At 33.7% G+C, this 18,871-nt stretch overlaps 1 protein-coding gene and 1 long non-coding RNA gene across 2 annotated transcripts; one reads left to right on the forward strand and one right to left on the reverse strand.

Annotated features, from left to right (window-relative positions):
• The first annotated feature begins 7,370 nt into the window (after nucleotides 1-7,370).
• Nucleotides 7,371-13,536, forward strand: LOC139488573 (uncharacterized). Its single transcript, XR_011656035.1, has 3 exons — nucleotides 7,371-8,045; nucleotides 11,558-11,756; nucleotides 13,168-13,536. It is a non-coding gene; the product is annotated as an uncharacterized lncRNA (long non-coding RNA).
• A 3,114-nt stretch (nucleotides 13,537-16,650) lies between these two features.
• On the reverse strand, nucleotides 16,651-17,358 carry LOC139490044 (uncharacterized). The gene has a single exon (XM_071276895.1). It carries the CDS (start codon nucleotides 17,356-17,358, stop codon nucleotides 16,651-16,653), a length of 708 nt encoding a protein of 235 aa, XP_071132996.1.
• Between the last annotated feature and the right edge of the window lie 1,513 nt (nucleotides 17,359-18,871).

Genomic DNA, 18,871 nt, shown 5'->3' on the forward strand with positions numbered 1-18,871 from the left:
ATCAAGTTCCAGCACCTCACCAAGCACCCTTGCCTTGCATACTGAGATGGCAAACTGGTGTGTGTCAGTATTTTAATATAAAACTGCGTAGGTTCATATCGTTTGATTCAACGTTTGTTTGGTTATTTTTTAAGGATCGTTGTAAAATTATATCTAAATCTTTGTTAAAATACGATTTTAAATTGTTCAATTCTTTCTATTTCATAATTTTGTCAAAGTCTACTTTTTAAAGTTTTAAATTTTCCAGAAAAAATGAATATTCCAATTTGATTTGAAGAAAATCTTTTTGAACTGTCATGACATGGTGTTGCAAAGCTGATTACAGGTAACTATAACATACAGTAATTTTCCATTACGACAGTGCGTGTATTCTCGGGTGTGTATAACGTATAGTTTTCTAGAGAACATCCTGTCTACGTGTAATACAGATTGATGACATTATACAACATTTCTTTGGTTAAATGTGATAAGGTATCTGTGTCCATTCCCTATTTCAACACCACTAATTTTTCGAAGAAAAAAAATCAAAAAAAAAAATTATATGAAATTAAGAAGAAAAGTAGCAAATATAAACTTCAGTAATTGCGCATTGAGTAAACATAATTCCAATATTGCATGAACAAATCCGTGAGAAAACGTATATATACATGTATGAATAAAGATGTGTTTTAAAAGACCTATTGGCATTATTTCACACTAGGACCTAAGATAACTAGAACTAAGCAATGGTTGATCCAGAAATTTTCATAAGTGGGGACTCATTGACTGCCTTAGAGGGGTCACGTCCAGTCATGCTTCCGTGATTCCCTATATAATCTACCATTTGTTTCCCAAGATTTAGGAGGGGGGCTGGTACACACACATATATATAAATATACCTCTGCGGCGGAGCCAGCCATTTGAAAAGAAGGGGGTCTCAACCCAGGACAAAAGGGGGAGGGGATGGTTCCAACCATATGTCCCCATTCAAATACATTGATCGTTCAAAAAAAGGGGTGGTTCCAACCCCCGAAACCCTCCCCCTGGATCCGCCACTGATACCTAGTATGCATATAATTAAGAACAGCTTTGAATATATGCATATAAAATAATGGTACGTTTAAAACCGTTCAGGATCTCCTGGTTGCACACAGGACATTAAGTAACTTAGGACATGTATATATAATAGTAAGAGTTCAGGGTATACATTCGATAACTAACATATTTTATAATTTTGTAATTTTTGTTTTGATAAAATCAGAGACATATAATACATGTATTGAGACATATATAATACAATATGAAAAAATCAAACCATCTTTAAAGAAGTTATTTCAGTTTGAATCGACTGTCTTTTGCATTAGAATTCCAAAACGTTAATGTTATTTACAAATGCCAAATGCTGCAAGAAAGAAACATTTATATTCGGTGATTTTTACACTAAACGTTTTCGTAATTTGTTTTAAAAATATTAAAAAGTACATGTACATCGTTTTTTCAAGATTTGTATAGTAACTGGTTTAATTAAGTCCCCTTGATGAAATTTAAATTGCGAGACGCTAATTAATAAACTATGATCTATCTATCGGCATGCGTCGTTATTTGGGATACGTCACGGATGACCGATGGTCATATTCAATACGATATACCAATCATCATTTGAATTTGGGCAATTGATCTTTAATAATTAGGACTAATTGGTGATGGCAGAGAATAAGTCGCTGGTGATGGTTAAAAACATATAGAAGTAAACTTTGCAAAAAAAAAAAGGTTTCCTCGGAAAAAATTATGAATATGCTAAATATTTTTTTTTTCCGAAATAATAATTAAAGACGTTTAGAAATAACAAATTTTCACAGTTGGGAAATTTTTCAATTCAAGTTATTTCATTTTGAAAACGTTGAAAAATATAGATCTTATTATATGTTAAATGTGGGCCGCTTGGAGATCAACTTGTGAAACCCTGCATAATTAGGGTTTGTCTACTTTCGTCTTTTTATATTACCAAACATTCTATAATCAAGGATTTGTACAAGGCCTTGTTATAATGAATATTATCGCCAATATCACCATAATTAAATAAAGAACAGATACAATATTCGCCTAAAGAGTTTGCCATCTAACAATTCAAAATGAAATGTTGAGTCGAAACTGAGGTACCAAATCTATAAAAAGAATCACTATTTTAGTCGAAATTAAACTGTATATAATATTCTTTTTTTCAAAACTCCTGAAATAATTTAACATTAACGATAGAGAGCTTACATATGCAAATCTGTTTAAAAGTATGTGAGCGTAAATAAAATTTGTTTATTACCCCCCCCTTTTTTCCTTCTATAAAATTTAATTGTAAACGATTTTCGTTCTTAATTTGTGTTTGCTCATTAACTGGGGTTCATGCTGTCAAAAAAAAATGTCTCCTTGTGTAAAAGTTATTGATAAGAAAAAATTGAAGCTTCCAGAAGAATAACGGTACGTCTAAACACCGCTTGAAGGACCTCCTGATTGCACTCATGACATACGAAGTGCACTCAGGACCCTTTATAGTCATCGCACACAGGATGGATGCATATATTCTTTATACGCTTCTTATTTTAGAGTTAAATTTGGTAGAATTTGTAATTCTTAGAAAATAATAAGGGCACGTGTCACTGATTACACAACTATTGCCAAAACCTGCAGAGACATTTTAGATAGGAGACGTAGTTTTTTATATACATGTAGATAGTTTTGTATTTGCTTGTTTTTATATATATATATATATATATATATTTTTTTTTTTAAATGTTTTCAGCGGTGTGAAATTTGTTTCTAATGTGTAAATAATCGTCTCTCATAATTCTATATGAATGGCTTTCACATATGTGTAATTTGTTTTAATCAATGTGTTATGTATTGCTTTGTAAAAGGTGAGACGTTAATAAAATATTGTATTGTATTGTATTGTACTGAGCCATGAATTATTAAATATTACTTCCATGATCCAATCAACGAAATTAATTGGATTATCTTTATTGTTGTTTTATACATTGTGTTGTTAGTACAGTGTGACCATGCGGGAAGTAATATTGTGACGTCTAGAATGAATATCACGATGTTTTAAGATTTTCGTCTTTTATTAAAATTTCGTTCCATAAATTTTTAAGTTTTATTCTTAATTTTATTATCATGTCCTGGACCAGTAATTAATTCTTTGCACGAGTTTGAAAAGGGAAATAATTATAAATGTTCATACTTTAAAAGAATTTATATTAATTAAAGTTTTGTATATGGAATCCGTTCTAAACGCTAAAAGCCTTACTTTTCAAACAATCAAACTCATATACATGTAGTTAGATGTTATTTCTCATTTTTATCGAACTTGTCCAGGAATTTTATTTTTGAGTTATACGAATATTTTAAGAAATCCGTTTTTATTAAGTTTTTTTTCTCTAATTAAAGTCGTTTTGTCCAGTTTCACAAGCCTGAAACGAATTTCAATGCGAAAATAAATTCTGAAAATGAACTTGTCTCCGTTTTCGTCTCCGTTTTTGAAAATTATGATATTTTGGGTATAATTATTTCTAAAAAATATGTAAGTTAGATTGTAGTAGCGAGAAATTTTAAAAAAGAAGATGTGGTATGATTGCTAATGAGACAACTATCCACAAAAGACCAAAATGACACAAACATTAACAAAGAAAGATTATTTCGAAGACAGTTTATTGACACGAAATCCGTTCAAACCACGACTAAGTCTTCGTGCACAGATTTCCGTTAAGGTTAAACTGAATATTGTACATAATTGTCTTCTCTTGTATAATGGTTTGTTGAGAATAAAGATATACAAATGTAATAAAATTTGATATTCAGTCAACATTGTGTTTGTTTAAAAACTTGATTTAGAGAGAGAGATAGAGAAAAGAATCACACTGAAAAACAAAAATCGAACTTGTTACAGAAAAAAAAACGCAACTATAAAATAATTTTCTTTATTCGTGAACTGCAAAACACAACAAATTAATTTACCCGTCATCATGAAAAATAAACTGAAAAAGAACATCGAATGAGATATATGTTTTATTTTTTCTATATGCAAATTCATGTTAAAGGTAAAACTGAACTAAACAATACAATTCCTAAAAAACAATAAAGATAATCCAATCAATTTTGTTGATTGGATAATTCATGGCTCAGTAGTTGTGTAATCAGTGACACGTGCCCTCATTATTTTATAAGAATTAACATATCTATCTAAGTTCGATTCAGGCGCGGATCCAGAGGGGGGAGGGGGGGGGTTCCATGGGGGTTGGAACCCCCCCTTTTTTTGGCCGATCAATGCATTTGAATGGGGACATGTAGTTGACCCCCCCCCCCCCTTTTTAAAATGGCTGGATCCGCCCCTGCGATTTCAACTTCTACCAAAATTTAACTCTAAAATAAGAAGCGTATAACGAATATAAACATGTGTGCAGATATGATTACGGTAATGGGTCCTGAGTGCACTTTGTATGTCCTGAGCGGTTGTTTAGACGTACCCGAAGAATAAATCATTTCCTGAACCTAAAATACATTTATCTGTAATTAAAGAAAATTCGCCTAAAACATTCTCTCATATATTTAAACAATTAATTGTAAAATAATTAATTCAACGTCGGACTTTCTGTCTGTTTACTAATACTTTTCTTGTTCAGTTTTTGTTTATACCCATAATAGATGAACGGAAATAAGTACTTTTTTAGGAAAATTTACAATTAGATGAACGGAATTAAGTACTTTTTAGGAAAATTTACAACTCAAATTTTCAAAAACAAAATTCTACACTTTTTACCTGGATGTTTTTCTCTGTCTCGAAGCCGCAACCTTTGACCCCGTATCAAACGTAGCGACCAACACCTCACATGACGTATTCTCGATGTTGAGGTATTGACAATATACAATCACATTTATCAATCACATTTATCAAAATACAGCAAGTAAGTAATTTGGTGTTGAATGCCAGTAGATCAGAATTTGTTAATTGAACTTTACCTGTTTAAGGGGCACTAGCTGCCAAATTCATGTTCTTCATCGATTTTGATAAAATTCACATAACGTGTATATAGTGTTGAATTGTTTATTAAAATGTTGCGCACAATCTTGGCTGATATGCATAAAACCATTATATTTCATGACACTGCATGAAAAAGAAATTGACTTATCGCATAATACCAGAACCAGAGACATATATATTGTATCTAATTCAATTCAATTCAATTCAAAATATTTTATTGTTCAAGTATCAAATGTACATTTAAACAAAGGGATTGGACAAAAGGCAGTGCCTATACAAATCCTTTCCCATACAAGATGGATTGAATAACATGCATGATAGTATATAATTTTCTGATAAGTTAATAGATCATACGTTGTTGCAGTGAGTCAGGGGAGGCAATTCCCCCACTTCTTGAAGTATTTTGTTGTGTATATGTATATAAATAACTATGTTAACAAAGTCAAAGCAAGACCTACTGAAGGTGGTGTCGAATTTTATACCACATTAATAAGTGTTGGTAAGGAATCAAGTAGATCGTTAAGTGATTTTTTACTCAAATTCACAAACTCACTGCAACAAAGTTGTTCTATTTATATGAATAACAAGAATTGATTGGCCCTTTTTTGCAATACATAAGTAATTTAGTGTATCATCTTATTACATGACTATTAATTTCTTGATTTTTGAAAATATAATTACTAATACAAAAAATAAAATAAAATATATATAAATTTATTTGCAAAAAGATGCTAAACACAATTGGTTGTTTTTTGTGTTAAAAGTTAGGTTTGTCTTTAATTAAGACTAAAGAGTGGTACACTGTGGTTATAAGCTGATTTCTAAACAGTATAGTATCACATGAAATATTATAAAAATCTTCCAGTTTCATGAATATATTGTTGTACATATGTAAATATCTCTGTGTTTTCATCAATATTCAAGTCTGAGCAACTCTGTAGTAGGACATCAAGATTGACATTATTAAAGTTACTTATTTTTCTAAAGAGCTCATATCTCTGATAAATGTAAGATGGACAAACATAAAAGAAATGAAAATTATCTTCTACTGGATCTCCACAGGCACATATAGAGCTGTCTGACAAATGATCACAGAAAAGGTGTTGTTTTAGATCACTAGCCTCATTTCTTAATTGGCAGTGGATTATATTAACTTTACGTGAACCAGTGGAAAAGAAAACAGGACAAGGACTTATGTCCTCATTCAGTTTTCTTTTAAATCCTGTAAAGCTTAAAATATTTTTAACTTCTCCATCAAGTGAATTCCACTTTTCAAGAGTATGTGGAATAAAACTGTTCTTATAGGCTGTGGTTCGACACTGAGGAGTTTTAAATTCCCTTTTTTTCCTCAGTCCATACTGGTCATTAGTGTTTGTATACGACAAGATATCAGCAGCAATATAACTAGGAATATCTCCAGAAATAGTTTTATGAAGAAACAATAATTTGTTTTTCTGACGTCTATTCTGGAGGGAATCCCAACCTAATTCCTTATATAATTTCCATCTAGGCGTTCCCTTTCGAAGCCCAGTTACAATTCTGGCAGCAGCTTGTTGTACAGACTCAATTAGATCGGATTCTTCTTGTGTGCAGTTATCCCAAATTATGTTCCCATATTCTAATATAGGCCTTAAAATGCAATATAAAGTCTTTCCAGAGACTGTATATCAATCTTATGTTTTAAATATCTCATAATATTAAGACGTTTACAAGCTTTTGAATAAATATCCTGTATGTGACTAGACCATTTGGCATTAGATGATAAGGTTATACCAAGATGTTTATGTTCTGAGACATTTTCTAGAGGTGCATCATTCATGCATAATGATGTGACATCAATATTACTTTTTCTCGTAAAGTACATAGATTTGGTTTTGTCTGCATTGAAGGTTACACCCCGTTCTCCTGCCCATTGATCTAATGATTCTAGATCTTGCCCCAGGGATTCAGCTGCTGATCTCTCATCATGTACAACACAATATAGACAAGTATCATCTGCAAACAGTTTTATTTTGTTTGTAACCACATCTACTATGTCATTCACAAACAATAAAAACAGAAAAGGGCCCAAGATGGACCCTTGAGGGACTCCTGCCTTGACAGTATTCCAGTTAGAAAAAAAACCATTTACTCCAACCCTTTGTTGTCTATCAGAAAGATAACTTTTGAACCAGTTAAGCAAATTACCCTTTATTCCATATTTTCTTAACTTATATAGAAGTCCCATGTGCCATACACGATCAAATGCCTTTGACACATCGCAAAAAATAAATCTGACATCTTTCCCTTTGTCAAGATTTTTTACAATCTCATCATATAATAAAAGTAACTGATTTATTTATTGTATCTAATATCTCTGCCAGAACTAAAAAATAAACTACAGTAAGTCCACATACACATAAGAGGGTATGGATGTGAATTAACAGAATAGAGAACAAAGGACAAAGAAAAAAAGGAATAAAGAATAGTGAAAGAAAGAGAATAATGGAAAAAAGTGTAAGTTATTAAAAATATAACTAAAACAAGAATGTGTCCCCAGTACACGGATGCCCCACTCGCACTATCATTTTCTATGTTCAGTGGACCGTGAAATTGGGATAAGAACTCTAATTTGACATTAAAATTAGAAAGATCATACCATAAGGAACATATATACTAAGTTTCAGGTTGATTGGACTTCAACTTCATCAAAAACTACCTCGACCAAAAACTTTAACCTGAAACAGGACGAACGAACGGACGAACGAACGGAGGCACAGACCAGAAAACATAATGCCCCTCTACTATCGTAGGTGGGGCATAAAAAGAAGACAGAAAAAAAGACACCCCTCCGAGACGAGCCTTACATGCACTGTTATTACCCAAGGTTAATTTTACGGCGGCTCATTTTATTTTGGCTTAGAAATAAACATAATTGACAAGTTTCCTTCCCCTGCATTCTCGATCCCACATGTAAATAGCACGGTGATTTCAAAAGACATTGATACATCATTACAACACTTGCCGTCAGTATTTGAATATATTGATTAAGAAGGTATAGAAGATTAATGCACGCACACTATTATCCACCACTGGCCTAAATAGTTAGTCCGTAAACAACGAGGGTCATACAAACCCAGCACTTTGAACACAGCCACCGGCATGGTGTGAATCTGAAAGCTTCCCACTACATCTACATCTACATCTATACTATTGATCTGCAGTGGAAATCCATAACGCAGATACTGCTGTGCAAACGTCAACCTGCGTGCTCAGTATTTACAAGTGCAATTAAAATTGGATAAAAACAGGTGGTTTCAGTTTACAGCTGCAGTCTCCGAAGTTGCTCCTTGAAGCATTCCAGAGATGTGGCTTGGAAGGCTTCAGGAGGCAGACTGTTCCAGTCGGTGATGGTGCGTGGTATGTAGCTGTATTTGTAGGCATCTGTGGAAGTACTGATCTGAGTGAATTTTTCTGGATGGTATTGTCTTGTTGAGGTAGATGGTCTTCTCACGTAAGATGGTATATTGACTGCCGCCTTTCCGTGTGTTGCTTTGTAGAACATGCATAGTCTACTGGATTTCCGTCTAGTTTCTAATGTTTGCCATTCTAGGGTTTTCATGATGTTGGTGACTGTCCCTGGTTCTCGACTGTATGTTGATGTCGCAAATCTGGCAGCTCTTCTTTGGACCATTTCGAGGGAGTCTATGTGATGTTTTCGATACGGATCCCATACTGCAGAGGCGTACTCGAGATGTGGGCGCACTAGCGATGAATAGGCCTGCGCTTTGATGTCATGTGGACACTTCGAGATATTACGTCTTAGGAAACCTAGTACTCGATTTGATTTTGTGATTACTTTCTTGATGTGTGGATCCCAACTGAGGTCTTCTGACAACTCGACTCCGAGGTATGGATATTGGTGTACTGTGGTTAGTTGTTGTCCCATCATTTCATACTCTCTTATTGTTGGATTTTTCTTTCTTGTTACCCTCAGTGTGTAGCATTTAGCTGGGTGGAATGTCATTTGCCACTTCTCTGCCCATTTAGTCAGTTCTGTTAGATCTTTTTGTAGTTGTAAGCTGTCCTCACTACCCTTGATGGATCGATATAGTAGCGAGTCGTCAGCAAATAGGCGTAGGGTTGATTTTGATGATATTGTTTCTCCCATATCGTTGATGTATATCAAGAAACAAAGTGGTCCTAATACTGTACCTTGTGGAACTCCTGATCGTACTGGTTTGTTCTCACTGGTTTCTCCATCTAGACATACTCTCTGGTGTCGGTGAGTGAGCCATGCAGAAATCCATAGTAGAGTGTTGTATGTTATCCCATAGTATGCCATTTTCTTTAGAAGTCTTTGGTGGGGAACTGTATCGAACGCTTTCGAAAAATCAAGGATAAGCATGTCTATTTGTCCTCGAATGTCTAGTTCTCTTGCCACTGTTTCTATGGTGTTGATGAGTTGTGTTTCGCATGATCGGTTACGTCTAAATCCGTGTTGAAAGTCGGATAGGACGAGATGTTCTTCAAGATGTTCCATGATGTGCTTGTAGATAATGTGTTCCATGACTTTACAACATATGGTGGTTAACGATACGGGGCGGTAGTTTACTGCTTGACTTCTGTCCCCCTTTTTGTAGATGGCTGTGATGTTTGCTTGTCGCCAATCTTCAGGAACTTCTCCTTTTTCATATGACTGTTCAACCCATAGAAAACTTTTGCCTTTCATTTATCAAAAATGAAATATGATGATATTAATGGTATATAAGAATTATTGGGGAATTCAAACCATTCCTATTGTAAGTGATAAAACTAAATTTATATCAGGGTGATTGAAATGAGGAAAAAAAAGGGGGAATCAGGAGTTCAGGGCCCCCTGTTTGGGAAAAGAATTGGTTGATTATATATGGAATCACTGAGTCATGGCAGGAGCAGGCCCCTCTTAGGCAGTCGGTGGGCCCCACTTATGAAAAATTCTGGATCCACCACTGTGGTCATGGTGGTCTTCAGTTGTATTATCTTTTAAAAAAAAAATTACACCTGTATAGTGTATATTCTTTAGTGTAAATCAAGGGAAAACACTGTGAACTATCTGTGCATTGGGGCTTATTAAAAGGTATTTCGGGGGGAAGAAAGAAGGGAGGGTGAGTCCATGGGAGGTAATCCCCACCCCTTTCAATTTGAGAATATGCTATTATCTTGTAAACGGTCCAGATCCCCATCCCTAAACCATATATATTCTTGAATGGGACGATAAAACAAATCAAATGAAATTAAAAGGAGGTCTTTGGGGGTTACCCCACTCTGTTCAATTTGAGAATGTGCTATTATCTTGTGAACGATCCAGATCCCCACCCCTAAACCATATATATTCTTGTCGGGGACAATAAAATTAATAATGAAATAAAATAAAAGTGAAGTCCCACCCCCTCTAGTTTGAAAACTTGTAAATGGTCAAGATCCCCACCCCTAAACCATATTTATATATTCTTGTATAGAACAATAAAACAAATCAAAGGAAATATAGGGAGAGTCCATGGGGTTCACCCCCACCCCCACATGTTTGAGAAACTTTTAAATGGTTGAGATCCCCTGTCATCCAGTGGTTAGGTGAAAAAATTTCAGGATCCCTGATCCCCACCGTCAAACCATATATATTCTTGTATGAGACAATAAAACAAATCAAATGAATATAGGATCATCCCCTTTGTCTTGGGTTGGGAACCCCCCTTTTTAAAATGGCTGGATCCGCCCCGGCATACCATCTAGCTAGCTATAAAGGCTTTAAAAATATGAAATCAAACAAGGAAATTAACAGTGTAGGCAACTGTTTTGAATTTAAAAAAAAGTCTTTTACATATATATAACAATGTTAAATTTTTTGTGCATTTATTTTTGCTTATCTTATTTTCAATAATAGACAAAATTGCATGATTGAATATTGTAATTTAAGAAAAATCAGCATACATGATATAAAATGGGAAGTGGAAACTGGGAATTTGACAAAGAGACAACAACCCAATCAAAGAGCAGACAACGGCCGAAGGTCACCTATGGGTCTTCAATGCAGTGAGAAAAATTCGGCACTGGTCTTCAGCTCATAAATATGTATCAGAAATGAAAACGAGATACAGCTTTCAGTTGTATTAATAAAAACCTCACAATAAGTTCTGAATATCAGAATATACAGTATTGCAAGATTCTCTCAAAATGTACACATAGAGCTGAAAAACTGTCAGTGACTGTCATGACTGTAAAATTAATCATGCTTACATTAAAGTCCATGGAGTCCATCTTAATATGCATACTCTCGTACAAAGGAATATAAGTATGCAATAGACATCAAGTTTTCAAAAATAAGAGTATCTTTGCCATTAATTTACGACAAGATCTTAATCAAGTAATAATTTCGGTTTGTTTAAATATTTCGGAGGTTAGTATGACCTCCTCTTTGGTGATGATGTTTTCGTTTTAAAGTTGGGAAAATTGTTTGTACATGTACCAACAAAAATAAAAACACAAATTCAATCTAGAATTATGTTTTTATCATTTTTTTATGTTTAGGTTGTCAGCAAGATGAAAAGGACAAGTATGCAGTTCAAAATTCAAAATGTGGATAAGTTGAGGTTCTAGGTCTTACCTTTGCAGATTTTCATATTTTGCATGAATGAATTCAAAGGTTATATGATGGACAGCAGAGAAAGAAAAAAACAACTTTTCAATTATCCTGCTCCTGGATAAATGTAAAACATCTTGTTTTTCGGTAAGTTTTATGCTCTGTTTTGATAGTGTTAGTGCATTCATCTTTCCAGTCTTTCCTCTAAATTGTAAGTTTTTGGTGAGTGTTCACCATGAATTTCAGTAAGTAACTTGTGGATTTATATGTATATACTCAAAATTTAGTACTAATCAATGCTAATATTAATGGGATTTTAGCATGACATCCTGCCAAATGCTTGTTAATCATGTTTATGTTCCAGAACAAACAAGTATTTGGACTGTACGCATACAGTCTGCCCAATTTTAAGAAGTTTGTCAAGTTTATTACAAACAAATGTACAGTACAGATCAACATAACTGAAATCTTTAATAGATTAATACAAAAAGTTTAATTGCAGTTAAAATAAAAACACAGGTTTGGTTGAGCTGGTACCAGACAGTACAAGTATACTTAAATGGTCTGACTGTACACATATGGTGGGACTGTAAGTTCTGGACCATAAAAGTAAGATCCGAATACTGATATGGTCTGGAACATGTATACATGTCTTAAAATTAATATCAAACACATTGGTGTTTTTGAACTTGGTAATAAGTTATGTGATAGAACTATAATGTTTTGGGATATCAAAATCAAAAATATCCCATTTTTACTTTTAATAAAGAAGAAGATTATTGATGTATGTTTAAATGTATATTAAAATGAGACAGCAAGCCAACAACACAAAAAAAAGGATAAAACATACATATTTTGTTTGTATCAATGTTATAATTTCCAATATGTTCAAGGTATTTTTTCATTGAAAAAAACACAAATTGAAATCTGTCTGAACTTCAAAAGCTTAAAGAAATATTGTTTCTGTTGTCTGCATTTTGTATAATATATTGCAAATTCTTGTGAATAATGGAATGTTATTATAGTTGTCTAAAGTTTTAACTTTTAACATTGATCTTTATACTGTAAAATTCATAAATTATTACGTGCATTTATTATTGCGATTCTGTCATTTTAGACTTAAATGCGATTTTAAATTTTACGATTTTGAAAAATCCTGTTTAATCCATATAAAATATTTCATAATACGAGTTTAAATTATTGCGTTTACAACTCCGTTGCATTTTTCGCAATAAAAAAAAACTTGCATTAATTCCGAATTTACAGTATATATATATATTATGTATATAACTTGGGAAAATACCCAAATTTTATAAAGAAGAATAAATTAATTGATTGTTTTATGGTATTAGAATAGGAAGATGTGGTATATTGCTAATTTGACAACCCTCCATCAGAGACCAAAGGATGTAGGCCGTTAGCAACTGATGACACTGGACAACCTTTAACAATCAGTAAAATCCATACCGCTATTTTTATTGAAAATCATATTATTGCTACATGTATGAAAACAATTTTGTATAATCCATTACTTTAGATTTTATTGGTTCTTTTTCAGATGGATTGAAATTCACCACCTAAAATAAATGGAGAAAACATAGAAACAAGACCAGAATAAATTCAAAGAAAAAAGTTGGATCAGTTATTATTTTCATCACTCAGTCAATGATTTGAAGTTCTTTTAAATTCAAAAAAATATTGAACCACAATAATGTCAAAGTTCTGTGCTGAATGTCCAAAAAGTGGACTATACCATCAAACAATGCTGGATGATAAGAAACTATTAATGTTTTGTGTTGAGGGATATTGTGAAAAAAATAGATTTACTTAAATAGCTACTAGTATGTTAAGCCTAACAATAGAGTTTTTATTGATTTCAAATGGCAAATAATTGTGTTTCAAGAAAGTATTCTATAATTCATGAATAAACATATATTGATACTTACATTATCTGCTTTGTTGTTTAAAAGTTTAGTTTTGAACAGTTTTAAAAGAACAATATGCTAAATTAACATTTCACAAGAAAAAAAGATATTCAACTAAAAAGATTCATCTTATAATAATTTACTACCAAATAGAATACATTGTAACATACACATTACTGTTTATTTATATCTATATATTTACAATTAGAATCCCATAGGATTTTAATTTGTCCCATGGGATATTAAAAATCCCATGGGATAATAAAAATCCCATGGGATTTTTTTTGTCCCATGGGACAACAAATATCCCATGGGACTACAATAATCCCATGGGACAAAAAAAAAATCCCATGGGATTTAACCAAAATCCCATGGGATAATGGTAAATCCCATGGGATTTTGCCCTGTCCCATGGGATATTGAAAATCCCATGTTTTTATAATTCAAATTGCAAAATAAATATGAAAGTAACTGTAGAAAACCAATGAAATTATTGAATCCCATGTAATTCTGCACATTTTGGTTATATACATGATATTGTAGCTCTTGTTTGAGGCGGCGGCGGATTTGCAAATGAGTGTTTTGCAAATTAAAAGTGTCCAGTGTTTAATATTTGTTCATTTTATAGTTATTTAACGGTGATGTTATACCCTTTTTGACTTGTTATATATATAGCCCAGGTGGCCGTGTGGTCTAGCGGGACGGCTACAGTGCAGGCGATTTGGTGTCACGATATCTCAGTAGCATGGGTTCGAATCCCGGCGAGGAAAGAATAAAAAAATTGCCAAAGCAAATTTGCAGATCTAACATTGTTGGGTTGATGTTTAGACATCAATCCGACAATGCCCGACAATGTTAGATGTGTACACAGCTCGTATAAACATCAATCCAAATTTCACAAATTTGTTGTTCTAACTTCCCTCGCCGGAATCCGAACCCATGCTACTGAGATATCGTGACACCAAATCGCCTGCACTGTATCCGGTGCGCTAGACCACACGACCACCTTGGCTTCACAAAAAATAAAGCTTTCGGTGGCTGGGTGTTACCTCTCCTAGACAGTTTTAATCTAGCGTCGTAATACAGTACATGATATATGATGAGATGTTATTGTTACAGATCAGCTCAATATCTATAGTAATTAAAGGATCCTACAAATTAATGCAAGATACAGTCACAGAAATTATATTTGTAAGTACGTCTGAGTCAGTGACAACTCTACAGCAGATTTATCCATCGGATCAATATATATATATATATATATATATCTGATTAATCCACACTCCCATAGATTTGTATGTCATGTACTGCTATTTATAGGCACTTATATATATACATATATACAACTCGTCTAAACATCAACCCAACAATGTTAGATCTGTAAATTTGCTTTCGCAAATTTATGGTTCTTCCCTCGCCGGGATTCGAACCCATGCTACTGTGATATCGTGACACCAAATCGCCTGCACTGCAGCCGTCCCGCTAGACCACACGACCACCTGGGCTCTCAAAAAAAGAGCTTTCGGTGGGCATGTGTTACCTTTCCACGTCAGTTTTAATCTAGCGGCGTACTACAGTACATGATATATATGGCATGAAGAAGTTATTGTTACAGATCAGCTAAATTATCTATAGTAAAGGATGCTACAAATATATATATATATATATATAAGTGCCTATAAATAGCAGCACATGACATACAAATCTAAGGGAGTGTGGATTAATCAGTACAGAGATTAATTCAATTACACAAATAAAATTATAGATTGCCTAACAATGTAATTTTAACACACTATTTAGTATGTAAATATAAGAATGTTTAAAATATTTACAAAATGATGAAAATAAACGCAATATTTCGCTAGACCAACTAGCTTTATCAAGCGTGCATCTATCCAGGTGAAATGTAGATGATAAGAAACTTTTGCAGCTCAACGTCTGTGTTGCACTTAACTGCCTTTAAAATAAGAATTTTTTTTGCAGCTCAATGTCTATGAGCAATTGAATTTAGCTGCTTTGAAAATAAGAAAATTTTGCAGCTCAATGTATAAGTGGTATTGGATTTAGCTACCTTAAAAATACATAATTGGTAGTTGAAGTTAGCAACGTCCATTGGCCAATATTACGGGATAAAAAGGACGATGCTTTGTTTTAAATTATTCTTTATCTTTCCTGTATCTTTTTTCGTCTTTTTCGTTAAGACCATCAGGTTCTAAAGTGTGGAGTTGGTGGATCCAAAAGTTCTCTCTTCTCCTTCTCGCCGTGGTGTCCCACTCGGTGTTGACTTCTATAATTTGGAAAGTAACATTATCAAAAGGATGTTTCGTTGAACGAAGATGTCTTGTGAGAGGACAGTTTTTGTTGGTTTTATACGATGAACGATGGTTATTGAGCCGAATATTAAATTTGTCCATTGTTTCTCCCACATACTGAATGCCACAGGTGTCACATGTTAATATTTAAATTGAGTTCTCCGTTTTACATTTGGAATTAGAGTAGATGGTATAATTTTGTTTAGTAACGGAGCTGATGAAAGAACTGCTTGTATTGGCAGCTTTACAACACAAACAATTCCTTCGACCACATTGTTTGTAGCAACCGGGCGATGGATTAGGCTGCTTTGCTAATACAGATGTCACTAATTTGTCACGGATGTTTTTAGGTCTTCTGAAGGCCATGACTGGTGGTGATGAAAATACTTTTTTTTATATTTTCTATAATTTTCCAATGCTTCTGAACAATGGATGACACATTTTTAAAATCAGGATGGTAAGTGAGTACAAGGGGTGTTCTGTTAGCTGCTTTATTCTTATCTTTGTACTCAAGAAGTTCTAGGCGACTAGTTTTGTTTGCTCTTTCGAAAGCGCTATCAATGATGTTGTTATTGTATCCTCGAACAACTAGATGTTTACGAAGTTGTCCAAGTCTAGCATTTTTCGTATTTTCAGTAGAGCATATTCTCTTGATTCGCAATGCCTGGCTGAATGGGATACCACGGGAGCAATGTTTAGGATGGCAACTTTTAGGAGAAAGGAATTGATGTTTGTCCGTTTGTTTGGTATGGAGGTCCGTTATAATGGTTCCGTTCTTGATGTAACTCGTAGTATCGAGGAAGTTTATTTTCTCCATATAGATGATTCATATGTAAATTTAATTGAATGGTGGAAAGAGTTACAGTGTTGTAGAAATTCATTAAAATGTTCTTGTGAATCTGTCCATTTGAAATCAATATCGTCAATGAATCGGAACCATGATAAGGGCTGATATGGAGCACTAGCCAAGAGGCGTTTTTCAAGTTGGCCCATAAATATGTTAGCATATGACGGGGCCATTTTTGTGCCCATACTAGTACCGTCTATCTGGAGATAGTGTTTTTCATTGAAAGAGAAGTTGTTATTCTCCAGTACTAGCTTCAGAAGTGTAACAAGGCACTCAGTAGGAGAATTTTTTTCACTACGAGTGTTCCATGCCTCTTCACACGCTGCTATTCCTTCGTCTTGTGGAATGTTGGTATATAAAGAAGACACGTCCATGGATGCAAGTATAGTATTGCTTGGTAAAGGATTGAGGCTTTCCATTTTCTTGAGATAATCAGTTGTATCTTGAATGAATGAGGGTAGTTCTTTGACATGAGGTCTTAGATGATGGTCTACAAATTCTGATATCTTTTCAGTTGGATGACTATTCGCTGACACAATTGGTCGACCTGGATTGCCCGTTTTATGTATTTTAGGCAACATATAGAATCGTCCGGCCTTTGCTTCGTTCTCAAGAGTTCGGAGATAATCAAAGGTGTCATTGTCTATATGCTTATTGTCGAACATCTCTTGAAGGATGGTGTTGATCCTTCGAATAGTTAGAAAGTTGTCGATTCCCCTCTGCTATATAATCTGTTTTATTCATGACAACCACAGCGCCCCATTTGTCTGCAGGTTTTATTACAATATCCTCTTGATCTTTTAACGCTTTCAAAGCTATACTTTCTGACTTGGATAAATTATAATTTCTTGTATTTGTTATACAGGACTTAATATCAGACCTCACGTAGTTTATGAATGACTCCAAGTTATCATTTTTGCTCTTTGGTGGTTTCCATAAACTTTTTTTTCCTAAATTTTGGGATAGGCGTGACTTCTTCATTGGTGTCAGTATCTGAATCTGTTAATCCGGCTTCTTCAAGGTTTTTCTTGCCCCTATTGTAGAAAAAATCTTTCAAGCGTAAACGTCTAGCGAATTGGTCTAGGTCTTCGTCTAGCTGAAAGTTATTTACAGTTGATGGGATAGGACAGAAGTTTAAACCTTTACTTAAAAGAGATTCCTCAGCACGTGTAAGTTCTTTAGATGACAAATTTACAACAATGCTTTCAGTTTTTTGTTTCCGTCTTTTAAATTTTCTTTTTCTAGGGATCTTATGGTTTGTTGTATTAATATCATTCATATGCTGATTTAAATGGACAATATGAATTTTATCTCTTTGAAATTTATTCCTTTGTTTTTCTTTATGTTTCGATAGTTCAATTTGTTCAATATCTGCGAGGCGACGTTTAATTATTGCTAAATCGTCACGAGAAATGTTACTATTGTTGATGATATCTGATATTTCATTTACAATTTGTTTGTAATTTGTGGTTGTAAAAGAAAGTAACAGTTGAAGAAGCTGGATTGAACAGTTGAACAGAATTTCATTCCAACGGCTCATGAATCTTTTGGATTTATGTCCCGGTGCCTGGGGACTCACTTTGATGTTTAAACCTTTTGGTACAGTTTTACTTTGAATATAATTTTGTAAGTTAGATAAATGTGGTTCAGTTTGTAGTTTTTTTTTAGTTAAAGATCTTAATTTTTTGAAATGCTGTGCGCTATCCATGTTGTAAAGATAGCGATAGATTTGAATGGATTACACAAACATTTGTGTAATGCGTGCTACTGGAGATAATAATATAAGTGCCTATGAATAGCAGCACATGACATACAAATCTAAGGGAGTGTGGATTAATCAGTACAGAGAGAATATATTCTTTGACATTTATATAATTTTAATTCAGTAACTGTATCAGTTTATTTTCACAAACTGTGACCCACGCTTTAATAGATTGAATGTTGATTGTTGCTATTTTTAGACATTATATATACATATATATATACGTACGTCTGAGTCAGTGACAACTCTACAACAGATGTATCCATCGGATCGCCATCAAGCATGGGTTCGAATCCCGGCGAGGGAAGAACCAAATATTTGCGAAAGCAAATTTACAGATCTAACATTGTTGGGTTGATGTTTAGACGAGTTGTATATATATATATATATATATAGATTGCCTAACAATGTAATTT

The sequence above is a fragment of the Mytilus edulis genome, chromosome 9, assembly GCF_963676685.1.
Source record: "Mytilus edulis chromosome 9, xbMytEdul2.2, whole genome shotgun sequence".
NCBI classification, from domain to species: Eukaryota; Metazoa; Mollusca; class Bivalvia; order Mytilida; family Mytilidae; genus Mytilus; species Mytilus edulis.